This window comes from Gordionus sp. m RMFG-2023, chromosome 2 (assembly GCF_954871325.1).
Source record: "Gordionus sp. m RMFG-2023 chromosome 2, tfGorSpeb1-WG-v2, whole genome shotgun sequence".
Taxonomy (NCBI): Eukaryota; Metazoa; Nematomorpha; class Gordioida; order Chordodea; family Parachordodidae; genus Gordionus; species Gordionus sp. m RMFG-2023.
In genome coordinates, this window is record NC_088776.1 from 57,642,091 (window position 1) to 57,668,882 (window position 26,792).

The 26,792-nt window shown below is 29.9% G+C and overlaps 3 protein-coding genes across 4 annotated transcripts in view; 2 read left to right on the forward strand and 1 right to left on the reverse strand.

Moving 5' to 3' along the window:
* The window catches only part of LOC135923500 (hybrid signal transduction histidine kinase A-like), a 28,284-nt gene extending 6,459 nt beyond the window's left edge, over positions 1-21,825 (reverse strand). Inside the window, exons 1-8 of one of the 2 annotated variants that reach the window (XM_065458291.1) lie at positions 21,374-21,825; positions 5,092-5,209; positions 4,244-4,668; positions 3,288-3,716; positions 2,559-2,611; positions 2,045-2,200; positions 1,602-1,680; positions 1,060-1,124 (exon numbers count right to left, since the gene is read on the reverse strand). In XM_065458291.1, the coding sequence (XP_065314363.1) occupies positions 1,060-1,124; positions 1,602-1,680; positions 2,045-2,200; positions 2,559-2,611; positions 3,288-3,716; positions 4,244-4,668; positions 5,092-5,138 (1,254 nt within the window). In that variant the 5' untranslated portion in view covers positions 5,139-5,209; positions 21,374-21,825. Of the gene's footprint in view, positions 1-1,059; positions 1,125-1,601; positions 1,681-2,044; positions 2,201-2,558; positions 2,612-3,287; positions 3,717-4,243; positions 4,669-5,091; positions 5,210-9,081; positions 9,184-21,373 lie in introns of those variants that run through there. The other variant, XM_065458290.1, reaches the window with a different exon arrangement.
* LOC135923960 (acyl-CoA-binding protein homolog) lies at positions 9,702-10,328 on the forward strand. The gene is made up of 4 exons (XM_065458991.1): positions 9,702-9,809; positions 9,850-9,964; positions 10,004-10,066; positions 10,112-10,328. Exons 1-4 carry the CDS (start codon positions 9,795-9,797, stop codon positions 10,189-10,191), a joined length of 273 nt encoding a protein of 90 aa, XP_065315063.1. The 5' UTR covers positions 9,702-9,794; the 3' UTR covers positions 10,192-10,328.
* Positions 15,198-15,839, forward strand: LOC135924500 (uncharacterized). The gene has a single exon (XM_065459557.1). The coding sequence runs from the start codon at positions 15,198-15,200 to the stop codon at positions 15,837-15,839; it is 642 nt and encodes a 213-aa protein (XP_065315629.1).
* Positions 21,826-26,792: the final 4,967 nt, after the last annotated feature.

Sequence of the window (26,792 nt, forward strand, 5' to 3'; positions counted from 1 at the left end):
GTTGAATTTTAATAAGAATCGGTTGATTAAATTAATTTTGATATTTTTTATAAAAATAACCACATATACTCCGTTTAATAATGAGGGTCTCCATTGGGCCTATTTCAAAAACGAATGGAATAGTTAATTATTGGTATCTGAGACCCCAGCCTGGCCCAGCCCGTGTTAATATTTTTTTAAATATACCTGGGCAGAGACGGGCCTGAAAATTTAAAAAAAAATATCTGGGCCGGGCCATATATTTTAAAACCAAATATTTGAAATAGCCATTATTAGCTAAAAAAAATAAATAAAATATATTTAACAAAAACAGCACGGACCAGGCCGAAAATAATGTTTGAAAAAAAAATCCGGGCTGGGCCATACAAATGGTACCTCTGCAGGTCTCTGATTGGTATTGTTCCTTTTTAAAAGGTTTGAACAGTCCTACTACTTGTAATTTAAACGCCAGTAAAATAAGAACTTGTAAATGTTATCATTCGTACAAATACGAAATTATTTGATCGAATAAAAAAGTTCCCACTTATAAATCACCTTTTTTTTAGTCATATAATGCTGTCCCTTTTTAGGTAGTGTTCTCCTCTCGTCTAATTAGCCCTAGGACATAACATGTTTGAAAAAAGAGATGTGATAAAATAAAAGACTATATATATATCCTCTAAAATTAAGAGGAAAAATGGAATATGCGATCAATAATAGTATCAATATTGATCTAGAATAGGATCACCGTCTCCTCGACGGGGTGTGAAAACCACATTAAGGGGTTGATGTCAGGAAGGGCATACGATTGTAAAAACCTTGCTACAAAATTTCCTAATGATTAAACCAGAGAGAAAACTGGCCAACCTGGAAATCGCTATTAAACGGAGAAGAAGGGAAGATATAATATAATAAAATATTCCCAATTTTTTTAGCAATATTTGTTTCGGCGTTTTATAACATATATTAATTTAAAACCCTTGATAAGCGGTTTTGATTACCATATATAGGACTTAATTAGTTAATATAAAGAGCCTATCACTTTTTGATAATTTATGAAATAAAAAAAAAAAATTTAACCATTTTTTCTTTGTGAGCCAATTTCGTCCAAGCTTCCCCTAAGATTCTGCTGATTTGCCCGAAATCTAAAATAATTTATATTTTAAAAAAAAACGCGAAATATAATTGAGAATTATTAAAAATTACTAGCATTTTAAGACTTAATAATCTTTATCAAGGACATGGAATAAAAACGCGGGAACTGGGATTTATGAAGAGCGTTCTCGAATTGATTATATTTAAAACCATAAGCGTCAGTGAGGGCATGACAAAAGCGTGCGGAGTAAACTCAGCTTTACTCAAAGCAGCTTTAAATGAAAAGATGTGGAAACGCGATCCTCCTAAAAACTTTCTCAAGTTCTCATCCCTCGATCCTTACTTATTCATTCTTCACAAATAAAATTATCGAGAAAGTTAAATAATAAAAGCATGTATTAATATCAAGGAGGGGGGCTATCTATTATCAATCGGTTTAAATTAAATTTCGGCACAATTAAATTCCCTTTTTCTTTCATTTTTGACTTATATTCAAAATATACATTTATATGTATAAGTACGTTTACCTAATCCCGGCTGGAGACCTTTTCTTTGATTCGCGCACCACAAAGTATAGGCAGTAATTTTCTTGCGTTTCCTATTCCCCTTTTTTTTATATAAATTTTTGAAATTAACTTGTAAATGTCGCATGGAAATTAAAACAATTAACAAAAAAAATAAGTAAAAGGTTCACACTAGATTGTATAATTTCTAAATTTATATTAGAGATTCGCTAGACTATTATAAAATAGAAATCTGCAAGTCAGGATCGGATTGGTCCTATACCAACCGGCGCTATGTCAAGACCAAATTATGCCAACTTAGGCAAGGCATGTAAAATGTGCCAACCTCCATAAGGCATCTTAATATGGATAAGAAAGAAAACCAGGGGTAAGATAAAACATTTTGAGGGGTAAAGAAAGCAACAGAGTTGGATGACCGAATAGGAAATAATAAAAAGTGGACAAACTTTAGTAGGAGGTAAACCGCTTTCTCCCACTCGTTCTCCGTTATCATCATTTAGGGATGAATCGAAATTATCGTTAGCTTCACTGTCAGATATTTCTCTGTCCATAGTAGAATCACCTGTCCTCGATGTATTTTGGTTGTATTCTGACATTATTTTCTGAAATAATGAATATTTTATTTTACAAGATGATATAAATACTTGGTCTGTGAATTCCTTTATAAAAGATATCAATTTATCTTTCTTTCTTTCTCTTTCTCTCACTCTCAAAAGTGTCACCGATTAAGTTAAATAATAGGAAAACTAATTTAATAAGATCATAAATGTTATAATGTTGTCGATGACAAAAAGTGTCGATGACCACTTAAGAATCGATTCTGTTTACTAAAGGTCTAAACAAAATAAAAATCTGCCTTTTTTTAATAGTAATTGAAGGGATCATATAAAAAAAAATCTAGCTCAAATTAAGACATGCCCATAAGCGAATGAATGATAATTATAGAGAAAAGAATTTTACCATGGGTGTAGCTCTGATATCACCGCGACTTTCATTTAACGCGTTTCCCATTCCTTCATTCGTGTTTGGTTTTTTAAAAAATTTATATATATAAAATTAAATATCTTATTAAAGCACAATAAAACTCATTTTTAGAGCGTTAAAAAACGAACAGTCTTATAACAGGCGTTAGGGATTGCGATTTTTATTTATAACTGAATACGATATATAAAATAAAAATAATTCGAATGGTTTTAGTGCCGTAGGAAATGAGTAATATACTTTTTTTGGTGCGTATTTTTTATAAAAAAAATTGGCTAATATGGTAGAATTTTTATCAGAGACCCTGGGTACATGAGCCGGTAATCATATGTTTTTAAATATACCCGAAGATATACTGACTGATTACTTGATAATTTAAATTTTATAAAAAAAAATTGGCCAGACCTGCCATTTTTTTTGCCCTGCAATGTTTAAAAATAACACGCATTTTTTTGTCAACATAAAGACCTAACGCCACGCAACTCACTCAAATTGACCTCTAATTATTTATTTCACTTCCGACAAAATTTCATTGCCCCTTTAATTTCACATTTTTTTAAAATATATCTCGTTTAGGTATAAAAGTGATATTAGAGGTTTTAATTCATTGAGGAGAATAAGTTTATTAATAAAAAATATATAGCATGACAAAAAAATGATTACTGTTGCTAATATGTTACATGAGATAGTAATACGATAATACCGTACCTTGATTTTTAAGGAATCTGGCAAACACTTCGGTATATTTTTGGCCACCATTCCCTCCACCAGTACTCATTTGATTATTAAATGTCATTGCACGATTATTGAAGGTCATCATTCTATTACCGCTGGGACCAGAAACGAAGTTGGCAGATGGCGATGGATCGTTCATTCCCTTGAAACGAGTGGCTGCCGTCGCGTTGAGAAAGGGGTCCACGACCACGGATTTTAACATGGCAGAACCGGCCACGTTTATTCCCGTGCCAGCGTTACTACGAACCACAAAGAGATTCTGACGAGCCGCCGTTTTGGTAGAATTAGTTGTTGTTCCAGAAATGGGTAAAGAAGACGATAATATGTTAATTAGATTAGAAGCAGACGATAATTGTCTTGGAATATTTCCGGCGGCAACAAGGTATCTAGCAGAACCACCAGCTAATATAATATATAAATTAAGAATAATATTTTTTTATATTATATAATACAAAGGATCATTTTGTAATCAAAATATAAGCTTATCAATAGTGAGGAATCACGATTTGTCACCAAGAACATAAGTTAAATAATCAGTTAATGCTTAAAAATACTTTTGGTCCTATCTCCTATGCATAATAATTATTAACAATTTTTTCTCTTTATGAACATTCCTGGTTTTCAGTGTACATCAAGATAGAGCAAAAAGACCCAATAATTCATACTGTTCAAGATAGTAATATATTAAAATTATGCCGGCTCCGGGCATAAAATAATTTCTGGGCGTTAATTATCTATACTGGCATAATACATCCATTGAGTGATTTGGTTCACTTCTCAAGGTCTCTGTGTAATACTCAAGGTTTAATTAGTTCATGTTGAGGGCGATTAGGAAAAAAATTTCGGCTAGGGGCTGGGGTGAAACAATTTTTATATAATAACCAAAAGATTTTATTTGATAATATTTTAAAAATGGAAAAAATTATTACATTGAATTCTGGCAAGATTGTTGGAATTGTTAAGATTTTGCAAATTAACGAAACGTAAATTAGAGGAATTTTGAATCATTTGTCCGCCACTCAATGGCATCCTATAAGAATTCAAGACATTTCCAGGTGTTATATTAGGGTTTTTCAACATAGCCAAGTGGGCATTGCTATTCATATTCAGGGCGTTGTTTGAATGAACGTTCCTACTCATAATGTTGGGTGGAGTGTTCATGGTATTGAGATTCACGCTATTATTCTGCAAGAAGGAATTGATGTTGGATATATTGGGATTGCTAAAAACACTCGAAGGCATAACCTTAAAAAGCATGCCATTCCCTGTGTTATTTGCCAAGTTTAAATTTCCAGTGGGGTTGTTGTTTATGATAAAGTTTCTCGGTCCTTTTGAGTTTTGGTTTCTTTTTTCACTACAAAAAAAGTAGTTAATATTAAATCCTGATAAGATAATCAGGTTTTAAGGCTGTGTCCTGGTTCAACTATTTTTTAAACATAATTCTGTTTAGGCTATAAGGAACGCTTTTGAATTAGACTAGTACATTCTATTTTGGTTTGTACTAAATTAATACACCCTATTTTGGTTTGAACTAGACTAGTCTACCCTATTATGGGTTGTACTAGAATAAATAGTGCACCCTATTTTGATTTGTTTTAACTTTTAAGTATTTAGTGGCATTGTCATTTTCCATATTTTTTCAAGGTGAGGTTATATTCAGCGATTTAGTGATAAGTCAAACAGGACACACCCTAAATACTTGTGAGAAAGTAAAAAAAAATATTTATTTCTCTTAAAAAAACATATATATATAATTAAAGAAATAAAAATGACATACTTATCATTTTCATCATTTTCTATATGATCGAGGCTTTCCATCTCCATCAATTTTGCAGATTTTTTGCGAATTCTTCCAGTCCTTGAAGCATTCAAAAAAGCTTCTGAAAATAAGCCATCTAATGAATTTTAAAAACATATCTTAAAATTTTACCCATTTTTATTATATACAATTTAACCCTCCTTTTTGATAATTTGTTTCAAAAAAATGGCCTAAGATAAATCTCTTTTTTTTTGCAAATTTCTCTTGATTATTGATGTCATCATTTGTTATCTGCATTGGCCTAATTTTTCAAGCCCGGTCAAGCTCGAATTTATTTAAATATTGAAAAATTTAACCTTGTTTCTTGCAAGAATATTAAAATATATCAAATTGTTTCATAAAATTGAATGATATTCTATTTAAAAATTTAAACCCAACCCAGCTCAGATTTTTTTTAAAAAAATCAGGCCAACCCAAAATTATTTTCTAAAAATAGGCTCAACCCAGCTCTGATTTGCAGATCTCTAGTCATCATGTTTAATTTTTTCAACAAATTATAGATTTTTTAGTCACGCATACTTTTTATAATTAGATCTAGATAGGACAATATTATTGAAAAAATTGAGTACGTGTTTTAAAAAAGGCATATACAAAAAAATCATAGTTGGTTTTTATATAAATATCATAAGAATATTTTTTATAGTCTTCAAAATATCATGTTTCATGGGGTTTCTGATGATTTATAAAAATTAGATAGTTCTTTTGCAAGAAAAATCTACAAAATTTATGTCATTTATTTCTTTCTTGTTGAAACAATTAACATATATATATAGGGCATGACTAAAATATGGGTTCTCAAAAACTGTGTGCCCCCTATCAAAGAAGCTTAATTTAAATTATATTATTACAGAATCGTATTTACCTTCATAAGATGAGTTAGAAAATGTTTTTTTTATTTAAAAAAAATGGCAACATAGTAAAAATTTTAAAAAATTATTTTTTACATGACTAAACTACACGTCCCCTATCAAAGAAGCTTAATATATAAAAAAATGAACAGAGAATCATATATAACTTATTAAAAGGAATCAAAAAATGTTAATACTAAGTTTATAACTTATTAAGATTGTGAAAAAACACTTAATTTCTTCTTTTTTGACTAAATTTTTTTAAAAATTTTACTATGTTTTTTTTTTAAATAAAAAAAACATTTTCTAACTCATCTTATGAAGCTAAATACGATTCTGTACTAATATAATTTAAATTAAGCTACTTTGATAGGGGGTACATATTTTTCAGTCATGCCCATATATATATATGAAGAGTTGTTAAGGAGTGGCGCTACATGAGCGGGAGCTAGCTCCTTTTAGGGCTGGAGTGGAGGAGCGCCACTCCACCGCTCCTTTAAATTTAATGTATAAATTAAATTATTTTTTAAATATTAATAATATTTATCAGAGACCTGCAGAGGTACCATTTGTATGGCCCGGCCCAGATTAAAAAATTTTCGGCCTGGCCCAGATTTTTTTTTCAAAAATTTTTTACGACCCGGGTTTAAAAATTTTAGGCCTGGCCCAAATATTTAAAAAAAAAATTTTTGGAATCCGGCCCTGCCTAGATTTAAAAAAAATTTTTTTTAGGCCCATCTAGGAATTTTTAAAAATTATATTCAACCTGGTATATTCAAAAAATTCATTATTTCGTATTTTATCATATTTTTTGGCGAGTATTATCATTTAATAAGCAAGTATATTAGCTAATGTTGTTAAACGGCTCGTTTTGAGCCGATTTTTAAAAACGGCTAACTCAATATTTTCGCCAGCAAAATATTGACCAAGCCTCGAAATTTCGATACTATATGTCTAGACCTTAGCTCCTTCTATGAGCAAAATTTTCATGCTTGCATAATATTTTTCTGAATAAAAAACTTAGCTAGCCGTTTTTAAAATTCGGCTAAAAACCAGCCATTTAACTACACTAAATTTTTTTTTTATTCTAAACAGATATTTAGTATATTACAAATACTATGTATTTATAAAAAAAATAAAAATGATATTTTTAATAAAAAATATAACATATATATTATGTAATAATGTATTTAATCCTTTGTGTATTTATTCCATGGCAGGAAAACTATAATTTTATTATGTAATAGATACTATGAGTGTTAGCTAGTGTTAACTTTCACCAAACATTATATTAATCATAACTATATATAATCATTATAACCATATCTAATTGACGAATATAATAATTCATATTGTATAAATTTAAAAAAAAAATACGGCCTGGCCCTGCCCAGATATTTTTTAAAAAAAATTTCAAAATTTCAGGCCCGGCCCGGGTATATTTTAAAAATTTAAAATACGGCCTGGCCAGGCCTAGGGCTGGGCCTGCAGGTCTCTGATATTTATTAATTAAAATACAATAAAAATGAAATTTTATTTAATTTAAATTTATCCATTATTAAATGTTCAGCCGAGTTTTATATTGGTTTTTTATCTAATCATTTTAAATATTAAACATCAAGTTCCTTTTTATATTGAAATTTTTTTGGAAAATCTTGTAAGTCATATTAATATTCATTTTATGGATATATAATAAAAAATAGTTTTAGATATTATGGATTTAGAGATCATAGATGAAGAAATCGATTTTCCATTTTCATACAAAAAATATTTTGAACTTCTAAAAGATGTTGATCCAAATGATCAAACAAATGATGGGCAAAATGTCTTTTGTGTTTAAATAAAACTATTTAATTTTCAAAAGTGAGCAGCTTCAATCTAAAAAAGCATCTAAAAGTTAAAAAAATCTTTCTTTTAAATACAAATTGATTTGGAAGATTTTTTTGGATTCCATGGAATTGATCATCAGGAAGATAATATATTGAACAAATATTTTTTAAATAATGATACCAAAATTACTATTTTTGATAAATTCCCTGAATTAAATATCTTTATAAAATACAATACCCCACTTCCCTCTAGTGCTCCTGTGGAGTGCCTATTTGGTATTGCAAAACAGGTCTTAGAGGAGAGGCATGGATGTTTGTTAGATTCTAATTTAGAAAATTTATTACTTTTAAAAGCTAATAAAAGGTTATAAATATTTTGATAGATAATTTAATATAAATAAACTTTTTGATTAAAAAAAATAAGATTTTATTTCGTATACCCTCTAAAAAAATGAAAATCAAAGGAGCAGTTATGGAGTGGCACTCCATTACTTAGTTATGGAGTGGCGCTCCATTACTTGGAGCAGGAGCTAGCTCCTTTTAAAAATATAGTAGCAGGAGCGGGTGGGGTAGCTCCTTTTTAGAAGGTATGAGTGGGAGCGGGAGCTAGCTACTTGTAAAAATGAGCGTTAACAACTCTGTATATATGGTATTTCCCTATTTATTTCTATTGTATGGGTTAAATATCTTTCAATTTTTACTCTTATTGTTTAGTAACATTGTAGCAGTTGGGTGGGAAAGAAGTGATATTGATTTTTGTAAAACACAAGATTACATTGACCTTATAAACTTTATGGCTATTGTGCAGAAGGAATAGATAATACTAAAATTAGGTTATGCATCTAAAAAATTTTAAATAAGATACTTGCATGTGTATCTAGATTCTCTTTTTAAAGACATGATAACTTCTGATCATTATGTGAAAGTTTTTCATTATAGGTAAAAATCAAAAGTAAGTGAAATGTGTTTAAAAAAGATATTCTATAGGCCATTTATATTGGGGAAGGAGTGATTCCTACTGTTTCCAATATTTAGACCTGTTTTTAAATATAAAAATTAAATTCCTAATTCATTAAGAATAAGGTTAAAGCCCCTATATCAAAGGGTTATTAGATATTATTTTTAAAGCATTTTACAATACTAATAATATTCTAGAAATTTTGTCATATTAATAATGTATGATTTTGTATCAAGCAATATTACATGATACACATTAACTATAATAAATACTTATTTATTTGTATAAAAAGTTTTATATTTATTATATAAACCAGATTTTCCTTTAGCTGTTTCATAATCTTCTTCATCGTCGGAATCTTCAGATAGCCTTCTTTTTTTATTCAAAAAGGCCATATGTAATTTTAAAAAAAAGTACTAATGCACTTCCTAGAAATATATATGTCAATCACTTTTTCTTATAATTAGATACTTTTATTTTTATCGATTTTTATAATAATAGCAAAAAAAGATGGTATATTCTAACTAAAATTGGCAAAAAATTTATTTATAGAGAGTCTAGAACATTCATCGGACTTAATCACCTATTCTCCCTACCCCCATAACAATGACATCACCATTCTTTACACAGGAGCTCAAAAAAAAGTTTATTAAAAATGACCTTTTTTTTAGTTAACATTTTCTTCTTTTCTATTAACTTCAAAATTACATTTGATATAAAAAAATTTTTAATTTTTAGGGGACATTCAAATTTTTTAGGAGGCTCGATTAACTGCGGCCCTCTCCTAATAGCGCTACCGTTGTCCATCCTCTACGACATATTTAATTTAATTAAATAAATAATTAACAACATTACTCTTGCTATTCCATTGAACAATTCATTTTTCTTACTAGAAAAATATACTAGTTTAAATAGCAATATTTTAATAGCCCCAGGGAATTTATTAGTTACATGAACCAAAATAAAAAATAATATTTTTACAGCTGTCGCTTAAATTATTTTTTACATTTGAATTTGTTTATTACAATGGCAGATTTAGCGGTAGAATTGATTTTCAATTCAATATAAAATTTTATAATAGAAATTTGAAAAAGCAGCATCAGATGTCAAAAATCTAAAAAAGAAACCAGATAACAATGAATTATTAGAGTTATATGGTCTATTTAAGCAAGCCACAGTAGGTGATTGTAATACAGGTATATGTATTTTAGATAAATTATTTAGTATAAATTTAGAAAAACCAGGTTTACTTGATATTAAAGAAAAAGCTAAATGGGAATCTTGGAATGCTAAAAAAGGTCTACTATTTGTATATTTTTAATTTACTTATATTTACATAATAGGTATGACTAAGGAGAATGCTATGAAAGCTTATATAAAATTGGCTGAAAGTCTTATTAAAAAATATGGATTAAAAGACTAAAACTGTTACCAAGCAATTGTTTTATATTCACATTAATGTTTAGCTCAATATATCATTCTTTAAACTAAAATTTTTATATTTTATGTATATCATTTAATCTATTATATCTAGTCCATAAATAAATATTTCATATTGTCTTGTTTTATTTCCTATAATTTTTTGTATCTCTTGTACTTATCAATTTTTTTTTTAAATATTTTGAAACCAGAACTATTTATCAATTTTTTTAAAAAAATACTTTGAAACCATAACTAACTTATAAATTTTTTCAAAAATAACTTGAATTGAACTAAACCTTATTAAAACCCTTTCATACTAACATCTTGTATATATTATTTTTCAAATTCAACAGAAATATTAGAACCTTCTAATGACAATATTATGGTAAAAAAAATTTATTTAAAGTCAAAAACCCCTGGCTTTAATTTTTTGATGAAAAATGAAGGATTTTATCATTTTCATTTACTTTCATGTCTGCTAAAATGTTTGTGACTGGATACATAGGCACTACAAACAATGGTTAGGGGGAGGATTTAATTGCAATTGATATATCACAATTTTGGGTGGCAACTTAGGAACCCATTTTAGATTGCCCTTTGGCCATTTACCTAGAAACTAAAATACCCCCTACCCCTAACTCTCTATTTATAATATAAAATAAGCAACACATTTCTCCCCATCACAGTATAAGTATGGCTTTTATTTTATTATAGGGGACAGTATAAGGTCATACCAAAGTAAAAGTATGGATTTATACAAGATAAGGTTAAATATCAATTCATTTTTTTAAAAATAAATAACTAAATATACATTCAATTAATTTTCGGTAAGTTAAATAATTTATGAAAAAATCATAGTCCTTAATTTCATTTTATTACCTAATAATTCACTTTGATTGTATTATTGTTAAGTGAGTTAACCTATATTATCCATATTAGCAATAAAAAAATATCAAAACAACTATCTTTATATTTCATATTTATTTATATATACTGGACAAAGGACAAGCAATACTTCATTATATTTTTACAAATACAAAAGGGATAAAACTATTTTGTATAAACAAAAGAACAGAAAATATTCTACCAATAATTTAAAAAAATATATGTGGAGAGTAAATATAACAGTTCCCAACCATTCTAACTTTCCCTCTTCCATGTGGCTACTTGACATAATATGGAGCTGTACCTATCTAAAAAAAATTCCACCAGTGCAATATTACTACAATCTGATATTTATTGATTTATTTACAATTTTATATTTAAAAAATCTAACCTTCACAAATGACTAAGTACATTTTGTTTTTTTATTCTCCATAAATTAATTATTTAAAATATTAGTAATGTTTATGAGAATTTATTCTTGGTAAATGGTTCGATTCTGCTTATTATTTAAAATTGTTAAATCAAGATTTTAGCAAAATATATATATAAACTTTGTAATTTTGCCAATAGATTACTACTTTCTGTTTGTTAACTATGGGCAAAATTTTAAAGCTTAGATAATTACTTGAGTTAATCATTTTAAAAATGGACTAAATCAAGCTGTTTAACAACACTAGCTGAATTTGTCTTGTTAGATGTTTAAATCAGGGATCCGAAACGAATATAGGTTCAGGTTTGGATAAAAATAATGCAACATCGTACAGTTTGTGAAAAATATCAGTTCGAACCTACAAAAACCGGGTTAAACACTTCTATGCCAACTTACTAAATTTTATTTCTAAATATTCCTTTTTAGGATATAAGTAACGAATAATAATAAAAAGTAATGAAAAAGCAAACCTATTTGCGTTTCTTAAAATGGCTGCTAACGCCAAACTGTAATTTTACCAATTTGCACGAGGTCATTTGAAGTGCATTATTTGCGCTTGAAACGTTCAATTTATGCGCACTATTAACAATGAAAATTGATTCATAATCTTTAAAACAATTCGAATATAAATTAAAATTTTAGCAATATCCTAGTATTAACCTTCACATTTTTTTATAAGCACAAAATCATGAGGCTTAAACAGATTCACATGCATTTTGGCTATGTAGGTTCGGATAAAAAATCATTTAACTATTCAGGTTGATAAAAAATATCGATTCAGGTTCGGATTATAACCTTGGTTTAAATCTGTCAGGGGTTCGAACCGCAAAACCGGAATGAACCGTTATGATTGTCTGAACCTTAACCGAACCGTTATGAAGAAAATATTAAAAGAGCGAACCGAACCGTTATAAATATTTTGAACCGGTTATGGTTTTAAAAATAGTTAATTTTAAATTATTAACCTAAATTTTAATTTTCCTTGGGGGCATTTTTTAAATTGATGATTTCTTTTCAAATTAAATATTTCTATATTATCAACATTATATATCAAATTAAATATTTTTATATTATCAACATTATATATCAAATAATACCAGGTTTGTTGTTTTTTCTTTAAATACTTAATTTATAAGAGATCAGACAATTTATCTGTTAATTAGATAAGATATCTTAAAATCAGACATAATTATTCTTGGCTAAATTAACAAATTTATATATACGATATTAATAAGCTTTTAGAATAATACCTGCTAATAATTAGGAAAAAATTATATAATTATTATTAATAAATAACATCTAATAGAAATCAAGTACCTTTTACATTCATTTTTAAATTATATGGTTTATTTTTTATCTCATTATTTTATAATCATTGTTTTTTTAAATTCAGAATTCTAATATTATAAATTATTTATTACTATAATATGTTAGTTAGCATTTACCATTATCATATATGCAAAATAAAAAAATATGCTTAAAGAATGGCATTTGTATTGAATATTTTTCTAAATCTGTATTTTTAAATAATAAAAATCTTACTATAAATCTTCTGTTTAAATAAGTTAATTAACATTGCATTAAATTATTTTTATACTTTTATTTATTTAAATAAACTTACAGTGAATTAAAAATAGGAATTACATTTTGATGTTAAACTAAATATAAATATTATAGTTTAACTTAAATTACCTATTCTGTCATATTATATTAACATCTAATAGAAATAAAGTACTGACCAATTTTTATATAATATTGTTTTACAATAATTTCTTATTAATTGATATATTCAAAAAAAGTTTATCTTAGTTTATATAGAATATATCAGAGTGGGTAATTTGAATTAAACTATACTAGTTATATTTAGTTTAACATCAAAATGTAATTCCTATTTTTAAATGTAAGTCTATTTAATATAAAACACAAATAAATAAAAGTATAAAATAATTTAATGCAATGTTAGTTAACTTATTTAAACTGAAGATTTATAGTAAGATTTTTATTATTTAAAAATACAGATTTAGAAAAATATTCATTACAAATGCCATTCTTTAATCATATTTTTTTTTATTTTGCATATATGATAATGGTAAATGCTAACTAACATATTATTTTAATAATAAATATTAGAATTCTGAATTTAAAAAAAATATGATTTTTATAAATAAAAAATTATTTTATCATTAAAATATTTATTGCTGACCATTTTATTTATTGTCATTTAAATTCTATAATCCAAGTTATTTAAAAAAATTAAAATGAAGGTAAAATTGTTTCTATTAAGCTTTTTTATTTATTCTATTTATATAATAAAAGATTTTCATCTATCATCATATAGCTTTTTAGTTATCTATTAAATGGTTCGGGAAAAGTCAAATCCTGTGCGTTCTGTCCTATCTGGGAATGTTGACGCGATGCATATATTGTTTATGTAGTATAGTTATCTCTGTAATATATTAGTGTCTCGCCGTCGTTTATTTATATAGGAATAGTTATTATTTTTTTTATAATATTATTTTGCAATGTTATTTTTTTTAGAAAAAATAATGTTTATTTTTTTTTAATATAATATAAATAGTGTAGAAAAAAAAATAATAGATTTGATTCATTTTTTTTTTGAAAAAAAAGAAATAAATTTTATTGAATATTATTGAGATTTTTTTTTTGTTTAATTGATTTTTCTTTAGTAAAAGAAAAAACAAATTTGTTTTAAAAAAATAATTAATTACTTAATAAAGTTTGTTTTTCTCCTTGTGATAAAAGTATATTTTAAAAAAGAAAAAGATTCGATTAATCTTGATAGGTACAAAAGAAAAAGAAATTGAAAATTTAAATTGATAAGATAAAGCTTGTCGTTTTCGTTCCGAACCCCTGTCCCCTATAAACTTTCCGTTTGTCAGTCTTTCTGATAAATTGGTGGCCAAGACGAGCATATCGTAAAAAAACTTTTAATTTAAGAATATAAAATTCTTTGGTGAGAATTTAGGTTACCCGTGCGGCGGAAGTTTAAGAATATAAAATCCTTTGGTGAGAATTTAGGTTACCCGTGCGGCGGAAGTTTAAGAATATAAAATCCTTTGGTGAGAATTTAGGTTACCCGTGCGGCGGAAGTTTAAGAATAGAAAATCCCAATAGGTTACCCGTGCGGCGGAAGTTTAAGAATAGAAAATCCCAAATTATTCGCGAAGCTTAAATACACGGAAGTGCTTCCCAAATTATTCGCGAGGCTTAAATACACGGAAGTGCTGCCCAAATTATTCGCGAAGCTTAAATATACGGAAGTGCTGCCCAAAATTTTCTTAAGCCATAATTGTACGGAAGTGCTGTCCAAATTTTTCGAAGAAATAAATTACACAGAGGTACTACCAGTTTAGATTAAAAAAATCAAAATACACGGTAAATTCGCGGAGAGCAATTTAGACAGCATCCTATCAGTAATAGGTATATTGATTATTTTGTTTGAGATTGTTGCATGTATATGTGCATTATTGGATTATTTACGTTATTAATAATATCTTACCTATTAACTTTACAAATAACCAAGATTTTCATTTTAAAATTAATAATAAATTTTTTATAACGTTCGGATGAAAAACTTAAAATTTGTTAAGTATTGGGAGGTCCAGTATAATATTTTTGGGGCGTTGGTGATATTAATTATATGGATTTGTAGTTTAATTTGGGGCAGGAGAATGAAGAGAAGTCGCAGTGTAAAAATCAAAGGACAAACTTTAACCATTGAGGGGCATAATGGAGAGGAAGATATGATGGGCAGAGTAACATGGTTGCCGGTTCAAGAGTTAATTAGGGGGTGGACGGATAGCGATATAAGCAGAAGTTTATATATAGCTGACAAGCAGGATTGTAATGATAATCGGGCATTGAGACCTTATAGAGAACCAAAAGAGTACTCTAGGGGAAGGAGAATGGAAATAAGACAGAGTTTAGAGCCGCAAAGGAAAGGGGGAATGAATTGTTATAATTGTGGTAAACCAGGTCATATGCTTAGAGATTGTCGTGATACAAAGTGTTTTGGTTGTGGGAAATTTGGTCATATAGCCCCTTACTGTCCTGGCAAACAGGAAAGGTTGAGATGTGCGGGTTGTGGACGCTTTGGACACAATGAAGAGGATTGTAATGTAAGCAGTTACAGTAATAAGAATGGTTTTACGGAGAGGGGGATGGGTCCAAATGCTTCAAATGTAAGGACTATTAAGCGAGAGAAAGTGGAAGGGGTTCGTGCGATCAATGTCAAGGAAACGGGGGAGATGGATATGGAGTGTTTTAGGTGTCGAGGGGCGGGACATGTGGCGAGGGACTGTGAGAATGTGTGACTATATGATGGCGAAAAATCGACATTACGGATCGGGGTGTGGCGGTTAGGAAGAACAGAGGAGGGATTTTTTCGGAAGATAACTAATAGGGAGGGGTTTTAAATATGTTGCAAGATGGGATAATTAATGATCCTTGCCTGAGAGTAATGATTAATTTAGGGGGGAAAATTATTCCCATGTTATTTGATACGGGGGCAGCTATTTCAGTAATTGGATATAATAGATATCAAAGTATTTGGCCAGGGGAAATGATAGAGAATGAGGGGTTAAGGATAAGACAGTTTGATGGGACATTGATGGCGGCAATGGGTAGGGTAGAGATAATAGCAAAATTGGCGGAAAGAGTTGAAGTATTAGATTTATGGATTATCAATCATAATATAGAAGCTGTGTTGGGGTGGGACTGGATCACTAGGATTGGTCCCTGGTATGGTTTTTGGGGGGTATTTTCATGGTGGGGTGTATTTGTACCAAATACTAGTGAGGAGTATGCAGTTATGACATTTGAGGGTGAAAATGGAAGGTCGGGAGTTGAGACTATATTGAAGCCTGAGACCAGGGGAGACCATTCAAGGTGCGAAACAAAGGGGAACAACCCAAGGAGCGTAACAAAAGAGGATCCAAGGAGAGAAACAAAGGGGAACAACCTAAGGAGCGTAGCAAGAGAAGATGCGTGGAGCGAAACCAAGGGAGATAACTCAGGGAGCGTAACGAGAGAAGCCAATCTAAGGAGCGAAACCAGGAGAAGTAATTCAAGGGGCGCAACAAAGGGAAGTGAGGTTAGGGGCAGAGTAGGAGAGGTGAATTATAAGAGAGAAATAGGGGGGAAGACTTCTAGGGAAGAAATAAGAGAAAACAATTATATAGATAAATCTAGGAAAATTTACCCGGGGCACGTAGGAGCTGTTAAGGAATATGATGATATTAAGGATAGGGAGGAGGAAGGAAATAAGGGAAAAAGGGATATAGGGCTGCATAAAAAAAATCGAGATGTGAATAATGCTCAAACCTTAGAAAATCGAGATGTGAATAATGCTCAACCCCAAGGAAGCCGGGAAGTGATTCATGCTCAAACTCACATCAGGAAGTGATTAATGCTAAGACACAAGAAGATCGGGCTAAGACTCAAGGAAGTCGGGAAGTGATGAATGCTCACACCCAAGGAATTTGGGAGGTGATGGAGGCTAAGACTTTGTACGATGAAGAGGCGTTGCTAATTGATGAGGATGGAAGAAAATTGGGAATAGCCAAAGTGCAAGAAGGAGCCCGAAGATTAGTACAAAATTATCAAGTGATTTTTAATGAAGATTTAGGTTGTCTCAAAGATTATGAAGTAGATATTAAGTTAAAGGATGATTACGTTCCAAAGTATTGTGCGTTGCGAAGGATACCTTTTGAGTGGCGGAGAGAAGTAGAAAGGGAATTGAATCAATGGGTAAAGAAGGATATTGTATGTCCCATAGAGTACAGTGAATGGGCGACCCCGTTGGTACCAGTGAAGAAAGCTAATGGAAAACTTCGTCTATGTGCAGATTTCCGGGTCACGCTAAATCCGTGGGTCGTGGAGGTCAAATATCCATTTCCGCGTATTGAAGAAATATTGGCCAGTTTAAAGGGAAGTAAATATTTTTCAAAGATTGATTTCTCTAATGCGTACCTACAGTTGCGGGTGAAACCGGAGGTGAGAAGGTTATTAACGATTACGACCCCAAAAGGGTTATTTGCGTTTTGTAGATTGCCCTTTGGACTTAGTGTATCAGCTCCTATTTTTCAGCGGACTATGGCAGCGGTTTTTCAAGGATTGGAAGGAGTTTACTACTATATGGATGATGTGCTAGTGACAGGAAGAACTCCTGAACAACATGAACAGAGATTGGAAGAGGTATTCGGAGAATAAAAGAAAAAAGATTGCGGGCCAGTGTGGAGAAAAGCGTGTTGGAGGTCATGGAAGTGACATATCTAGGACACAAAATTACAGGAAAGGAGGTGAGACCTTTGGATAAGAACATGACGGGAATAGCAATATGAAGAGAATTAGCAATATGAAGAGACCAAATAATAAAGCAGAAGTGCAGGCCTTTTTGGGAATGGTCAATTATTACCATCGTTTCGTGGAAGGATTTGCTCAGATAGCCGCGCCGTTGTATCAATTGCTAAGGAAAGGAGAAAAGTTTGAATGGACAGAAGAACAAGAGGTGGCCTTTAAAGAGCTAAAATGCAGAATTGGAAAGGAACCTATATTGGTGTGCTTCAACAGCGAATTGGAGGTATTTGTGGCAGTAGACGCGTCGAATAAAGGGGCAGGAGGGGCTTTATTACATTGTATTGATGGGTTGGAAAGACCGGTGTTATTTTTCTCAAGGATATTTAGAGAGGCAGAGACTAGGTATTCCGTGATTGAGCAAGAAGCACTCGCCGTTATTTTTGGATTGACGAAATGCCGGGAGTATTTAATTGGGCGCAGGTTTGTTATTTACACCGATCATAAGCCGCTTGTGCATCTATTCAAGAAAGATAACAAGGAGCTGATGCTGTCGCCCAGGTTGCAGAGGTGGCTATTGCTCGTGGGTAGCTTTGACGTACAAGTGAGGTATCGCAGAGGGAAAGAGAACTACCTACCGGACATTTTATCTCGATGTGGAGCTGGAGAGGATTGTGAGGGGAAGGAACAGGAGGGACAAGATGAGAAGGAGGAACGAATACTAATTAGAACGATGGCTGGGATATCCAGGGGTGGGCCAGTGACATGGGAGGCAATTAAAAGGGAAACGTTAAAGGATCGGGAATTGAGACGAGTCAAAGCGTGTCTCAAGGGACGGAAAACGTGGCAAGATGGGGACAAAACGTTCAAATATATAGAGAAAGAATTAGCAATTATAGATGAATGTCTAGTGCGAGGGAGTCGGAGTGTTATACCCTTCAAATTAAGGGAGGCCGTGATGGCAATGATTCATGCGGGACATCAAGGAATGGAGAGAATGAAACAGTGGGGACGGGAGTATGTATGGTGGCCGGGAATGAACAAAGACATTAAAAATATCAGTCGAGCCTGTGTCAGATGTAATTCTTGGGCTCCGATGCCTAGAAAAGATAGGGAAAGTGTGTGGCCACGAGCAACTCAGCCATGGGAGCGTGTTCACTTAGAATTCTTCGACTTCGATAACAAGATGTACATGTTGGTAGTAGATGCATTTTCCGAGTGGGTTGAATATGAGGAGGTCAAAGGATTAACGACTCAAGTGGTGATAAAAATGTTGAAAAATCTATGGGCAAAGTTTGGAGTGGCCACCACAATAGTATCGGATGGGGGGCCAGCTTTTATCAGTAAGCAGTTCAAAATATTTTGTGGGGAAACGGGAGCCAAACACATTTAAGCACCGCCGTACCATCCAAGTTCGAATGGACAGGCGGAGAGGATGGTGGCGATAGTCAAGAATTGGTTGAAAAAATCAAAGGATGGCGGAGGGGAAATGTGGGTGGCTGTGGCGTATTATAATAATAGCAGAAAAGGGGAGGAGCCGTCGCCGGCGGAGAAATTTTTAGGGAGGAGGACCAGGATTTGGCTGGATTCGCTAAGACCGACAGAGCAGAGGCAGGAGCTAACCGAAACTGGGAAGGCCTCGGAGTTCATAGTAGGACAGGCAGTATGGGCCAGAATATTCAACAGTAATAGAAAATGGGAGGCGGGAGTAATTTTGGAAAACATGGGAAACAAAGTGACTAGAGTGGGATTCGCGGATGGGAGAGAGGGGGTGCGTCATCGGGATCAGTTGCGTAGAAGAATAAAATATATATATAATTAGTGGGGTAGGTATTGTTTTTTCCGAATGTCAGCGATTGTAGAAGAATAAAATATATATATAATTAGTGGGGTAGGTATTGTTTTTCCGAATGTCAGCGATTATCCCTACGTACGAAAAAGAGAAAAAAATATAGATTATTAGTGGGGTAGGTCCTTCCGGATGTCAGCGATTACCCCTAAATAAATAAAAGAAAATTGTACAGTCCGAATGGGGAGATTATTCTGAAATGTGTGCAGGAAGGGAAAAATGGGACCGAATATCTGGAATGAACCATTTAGCCATGTATGCAAAATGCAATAATTAAATTGATGGCGCTCGGAGTTAATATTTTATCGGGGCGTTTTGGGCACCTTTTTGACCCAAATACCTCGGGTATATTCTTAATAAGGAGCAATTATTGTAATTGATGCCGATGTGATTTCGTAAAGGTTTAGCTTAATAGGAACCCAAATGAGTGTTTAATAAAGTTAATATTTAATTGGTAATAATTGCCTCTCTCTTTGTTAAAATGTTTTTACGAAATTAGGTTTAGTTAAATAAGTTGGATATGTGCGCGACAGGTGTAGGAGGGAGAGTTAAGTAAAATAAGAATGTTTGAAAAATAAAAATGTTGACAAGCTAACTTCTCGATTTAAAAGGAATGTCAAAATAAAAAGTTAAAAAAAAAGAAAGGCAATAAATCATCCTAATTTTTGGGGAAAGAAAGGGAGAATTAAAGTTTGGGTAACGCATAAAATGAGATAAAATTAAATTTAAAAAAATATATATGTAATGATTTGGCAGAAGTTTGAGGTTTGGAAAAGGGATAAGTTTAGAAGATAATAAATCAAAATTAGGAATTGGGAGAATATTATGTCAAGATTTAGTTGGTGAGAAAAATTTTTTTTAAAAAAAGGGGGATCATAAATCTGAAAATAATAAGTTAACAAGTTAAATTTAGATCGTGAGTATAAAAGGGGGAAGAAAAACTAATTTGTTTCACACTTCTTAATTGATAGAAATTCTGTTTAAAATTCTTGTGGTTATATTCGTCATTCATTGTGAAGGTAAATAAAAAAATTTTATTATTAAGTTTAAATTAAAAGAGAAAAGAGAAAGAAAAGGTAAAGTTTTTTTTGGGTTGGGAGTTTTCGTGGATTCGTAAAGGAAATGGAGGTTTACATTTTTTTTTCATTAAAAGAAAAATTAATTAGATGAGGGAAGAAGGGGATTATTAATTAAAGAAAAGAAAAATGTATATGTGTTAGTTAAGAAATAAACAGTAGAATAAATTGTTTCTGTGACTTAGTAAGTGAAAGAAATTTTGTTTTAATCGTTTAATTTATTAGAAAGGAAAAGGAAGAGTTTGTTTTTTTTTAAAATTGTTTCCACAATTTGTTTCTGTAAATTAATTTGTAAGAAAAATTTTTGGGGTAGAATCGTTGGTTTAATGGTTTTGGTGAATTATTACGTTGGTAATTGTTTTGATGAATTGTTAAGTAAAAGGGAATTTTTTTTTAAAATTTGTTTTCTTAGTGCCGTGGAGATCGTATGATTTATTAAAAGGAAAAGGGTTTTTTTTTAGCATTTGTTTCTGCAAATTGTTTCGTTCAAAATTTGTTTCTATAGCGCCTGGGAATCAAATTATTCTTATTGATTTATAAAATAAAGGGGATAAAAATTGGGAAGGGTGGATAGGTGTATAAGTTTAAATGTATATATATATATATTGAGTATATAGATTGTGAGTACCTGTAGAGCGCCAGTCCAGGATGAATGTTAGCAGAGGTTGGATTTTTGAAGACGTCGAATTGTATTGGATAATGATACAGCGACAGGTCCCGGGTTGGTGGGGACAGATGAGAGTTCCGAATCTCACGATGAGGCCAGTTGGGGGAGAGCAAAGACGCTGTTTATGTCACCAGATTGGGCATCTGCGCAGTCGATGTCCACAGAGGGGGCTGCGGAGGGAGAGCCGGGGAGTGAGAAGTCAACAGCAAGAGATCGAGCTGGCCCCGTGGCCAGTGGAGGAACCAGGGGACGCAGGAAGCCGTTGGAGGAACAGCGCGGAGGAGGGAGTGCAGGCGCCGGAGTCGGAATATACCATGGAAGAGCTTGAGGCAACTTACCTGACTCCGGAGTTCATGGACTGGTTGGAGTGTTCCATATCAGACGCCGAGCGCGACTGGATTCTGGAGGGTGGGTAAGGTTTTTGAAGGGGATAGCTGTCCTATCTGGGAATGTTGACGCGATGCATATATTGTTTATTTATAAGTAGTATAGTTATCTCTGTAATATATTAGTGTCTCGCCGTCGTTTATTTATATAGGAATAGTTATTATTTTTTTTTATAATATTATTTTGCAATGTTATTTTTTTTAGAAAAAATAATGTTTATTTTTTTTTAATATAATATAAATAGTGTAGAAAAAAAAATAATAGACTATTATCTTTGATTCATTTTTTTTGAAAATAATAGAAATATATTATCTATTGAATATCATTGAGATTTTTTTTTTGTTTAATTAATTTTTCTTTAGTAATAGAAAATAAATTTATTTTAGAGATATAATTAATTACTTAATAAAGTTTGTTTTTCTCCTTGTGATAAAAGTATATTTTAAAAAAGAAAAAGATTCGATTAATCTTGTTAGGTACAAAAGAAAAAGAAATTGAAAATTTAAATTGATAAGATAAAGCTTATCGTTTTCGTTCCGAACCCCTGTCCCCTATAAACTTTCCGTTTGCCAGTCTTTCTGATACGTTCCTATTTTAAATTAGATATCATATCAATCTATTTGTAAAATAGAAGATTGTGGTAAGGTCTTAACTGGCACCATGCTGCAAATCTTGAACGACATATAGAAAGATTCCACAATAGGGAATTCAAATTATTAAGAAAAAAGAAAGAAAATTTGACTATTAAAAAAATCAAATAACGAAAACTGCAAACCAGTATAATACAATCCAAGACGCTTTTAAGTCCAACACTACTACAATACAAATCAATATAAATAAAGAAACTTTAATCCGCTCCTGCACCGAGCTAATAACAGTTCACGGTAGGCCAATAAAATCAATTGACGACAAAGCATTTCGAAATATTATAGATCCAATAATTATAGGATTGGGTGGAAATTTAACTATCAATTCGGAAAATATACGCAATAATATTAAAAAAATGGCGTTAGATTTTTCGGAAAATATAAAAAAGGAAGTATATCAAAAACTTATTTCGTTAAAATTAGATATAGCAACTAGATATGATAGGTCCATATTGGGGATCAATATTCAATTTATAAATAACGGAAAAATAAAATTAAGGACTCTATGCATGAAAGTGATTAAAGAACGACACACATCAGAATATCTTAAAAAAATTATTCTAGATGTTCTAAAAGAATATGAAATAAAAATTGAGCAGATTTACACAATAACCACCGATAATGCAGCAAATATGATTAAGTTAATTAAGCTATTAATACTACACGATGAAGAAGATGATGACCTTAACGATTATTTAATTAATGATGATTTAAATAATAATGATATAGATAATGATTATTTAAATAATAATGATATAATTCATGATGAAAATAAAGAACCTTTTAATATTGAAAATATTAATCTTGCATCAAATTCCAGATCCATATTAATAGGTATTAGATGTGCTTCACATACATTTCAATTAGAAATTAATGATTGCATTAAAAATTCAAATGAAATTGTCATAATAAATAAAGCAAGAAACATCTGCAAAAAAATAAGAAATCAGACAACAATGGTCAAAATTAAATTTGAAAAAACCACTAATAGATTGTTTCACAAGATGGAACTCTATCTATTTAATGTTGGAGAGACTACTAGAGTTAAAAAGCTTTTGCCAAGAAATATCGCTCCAAAGCGATCGCGAAAAATGTTTATCAGAGAATGAATGGAAAATAATTAGTGACATATTAAAAGCTTTATATCCAGCTTATGTTTTGACAAAATATTTACAAAGTGAACAATTGACAATGGGCGATTTTTATGCTGCGGGGATCAAATGTCTCATGCAAACGAGTAAAGTAGACACTCCATTTGCCAGACTTTTAGTTTCTACGATGAAAGCACGAGAAATAAATTTTAAAAATGAAGTTTTTTGCTCTGCTATTTATCTCGACCCTAGATATAATGTATTTTTAACTTTTGAAGAAAGAGAGATCGCCAGAAAACATCTTTGTAAAACTTGGAACTTGATACAAAATCTAAATAATCAGAATATTGAAATTCCTGATACTATGCCTACGTGTTCGTATTCGAAGGATAATTTAAATGATGATTTTGAAGATTTATTAAAGTCGCATGAAAGTCTTAATAAGAATAATTCTCAGGGCATCGAAAATTATAATAAATGTATAGAAATAGAATATATAATTCGGTCATTTGATAAGATAGAGAGATTAGAAAAAGATACTAATCTTTTGAATTATTGGGAAAATGTAAAGAATAGTATGCCAGAACTTTATAAGTTAGTTATAACTGTGCTAGCAGTTCCAGCTAAGCAGGTCTCCGTAGAAAGAGCATTTTCAAGCTTTAAGTTTATACTCTCTGAGCAGAGAACTAAATTAAATCCTGAAATATTAGAAAATATTTTAGTTATCCGTTCGAATTCTCTTTTTAACTAAATAGTATAGTATACATATTATTTTATTCATTATTGTATTTATGCATGTTTGTTTTTATCTTATTTATTTATGAAATAAAAAAAACTAATTTGTCTAATTTATATTTCCTAAATTTAATAAAAATATCTATTAGATTATCATGGATAAATTAAATAAGAAATTATAAAAAAAGATTTTTCTCTAAAATTAATAAATACATGGTTAATGATTAATTTTTTTTAAAATTAAATTTATAAAAACCGGAACAAACCGAAAAGAACCGTTATAAATTATAAACCGAACCGAACCGATATGATTTTTTTTAAAAAACCGAAATGGAACAAAACCTTTATAAAATTTTAAAATAATAACCGGAATGAACCGAACCGTTATACTAAACGGTTCGAAACCCTGAAATCTTTTCTTGCTCCAGATAATATAAGAAAAAATAATATCAAATTTTTAGATACTCTTATATTTTTAAATAACTTGATTTTTTTTTACATTTCTAATAAATTGAATTTTGATTTCTTTTATTAATTTATTATTATGTATAAAATATTACTTAATTATATTATACAATCATATAATAACCACAAACAAAAAAAATATTCAATTGGATTTTTTATAGGTATCTGCTTTGTTCCGATATTTAATATCGGCACAGTCCTAATATATTATTTAATAAATTATCATTAAAATGTATTATTTCATTCATATTAGAGTCCTGTAGACTATAAAATATAGGCTCCAGCTTGTACCACAGACTAGGTGGCCCAAAAAATAATATATTTCTTTCCTTTTTTTTTGCCTGATTGAGTGCCACAATTATAAAATGAATTAAAAAAATTACTAGGTGATTCATTTTATTATTGTAAAAAGCATGATTGGGGTAACCCTTGTAAAATATATCTCAATTTACACTACAAATAATTTTATTTCAATAACTTCACTTTATTTTTTATCTAATAAATTCCAATAGTATAATCATAAAATTCGATATCAAATAATTCAAACTCCAATTCATAAATATACAATTCACTTAATAAAATCTCCTTTATTTCATATAAAAATTACATACTGAAAAAAAATATTACTTTTTACAATAAAAATATATCATTTCAAAAGAATAATAATCTGATTGACATCTCTTGAAAATAAATAAACATTTTTATTTTTCTCTTTAATTCAACATTTACAACACGCCCACCCTTCAAAAGCCCAGATACCATATAATTATCGTTCTTTAAGGACATTGATTATTTCCTCGTCATTTATCGAATCTTATCTTTGAACATCATCGACTTTTAACTATTGAATTGTCTTTTTTCAACATGCGGATTATAATAATTAATATATTTTGTTTATTTTATAATACATCTAAATTTGGATTCAACAATCCTTTACAATTATTTTCTTTTTCTTAATGTTCAATTATAAAACAAATAATTGACCACAAACAAAATAAAAGAATACGAATAGGGATAAAAAAGATAATTTATAATTATCACTATTAAAATTACATATATAGATTTTCGTTATATACATTAAGAAAATAATATGAACCACAAAAAAAAATATTAAGACATGTAATATAGCAAAAATACAAAACTACAATATATATATATAATGCCACTACAATCATATTTTTTATGTTACAAAACAAAAAAAAATATGAAGATGTGCCGATAGATAAAAAAAAATTTTAATTTATAATTATAACTATTAAAACTATAAACAATATCATCACATCACATTCCATCCTTTTTTAAAACTCTTTTATTTTACATAATTCTTCACTAGGTCCAAGTTTAAAATCTTTTATTGTCCACCGACTTTCATTTAAAAGTTTTTTCTTTATCACATAATATTTAAAAAAATTTTTTAATTTTACATTGTTTCACAACAATGTCTCTTTAAATTAAAAAAAATACATTTTTTTAAAAAAATTCTACACAAAAGTTTGTATTTCATTGAACTTTCTAATACCATGCCACATGGTATTATTCATGAATTTATTAAAGTCAATGTTTTTATTTTATTGATAACAATTTTATTCTTAAATTAAAATATTCTTCTATACTGCTTAAAATAAATAATACTTTTCTTCCCAGATGTTATTTTTATTAAAACTTTTATTACAATATATTATCACTTTTAATTATGCTTTACTCAATTTTATATTGACACGAAAACACGAACACTGATTACTTTCATTTTCAATTCATTATATTTGAATCACCATTAATATCATTAATATTCACGCCTAAATTCATTTCAGAATTTAAAGGTCTCTGAATCTCATTTATGTTTTTATTAAAAATCTCCCATGGATTAATCATCATTCCCATAATGATTATCTATTTTATTATATATATCCACAAAATTTTTAATTAAACTATATATATCAAAATATTTATTATTCTCTAAATATGATTTTTCTATTTTTATATGATTCTCTTTCAAATCATATAGTCACTGTGACCCACTCACACTATTGAATACAATGTATGGCAATGTGTCCC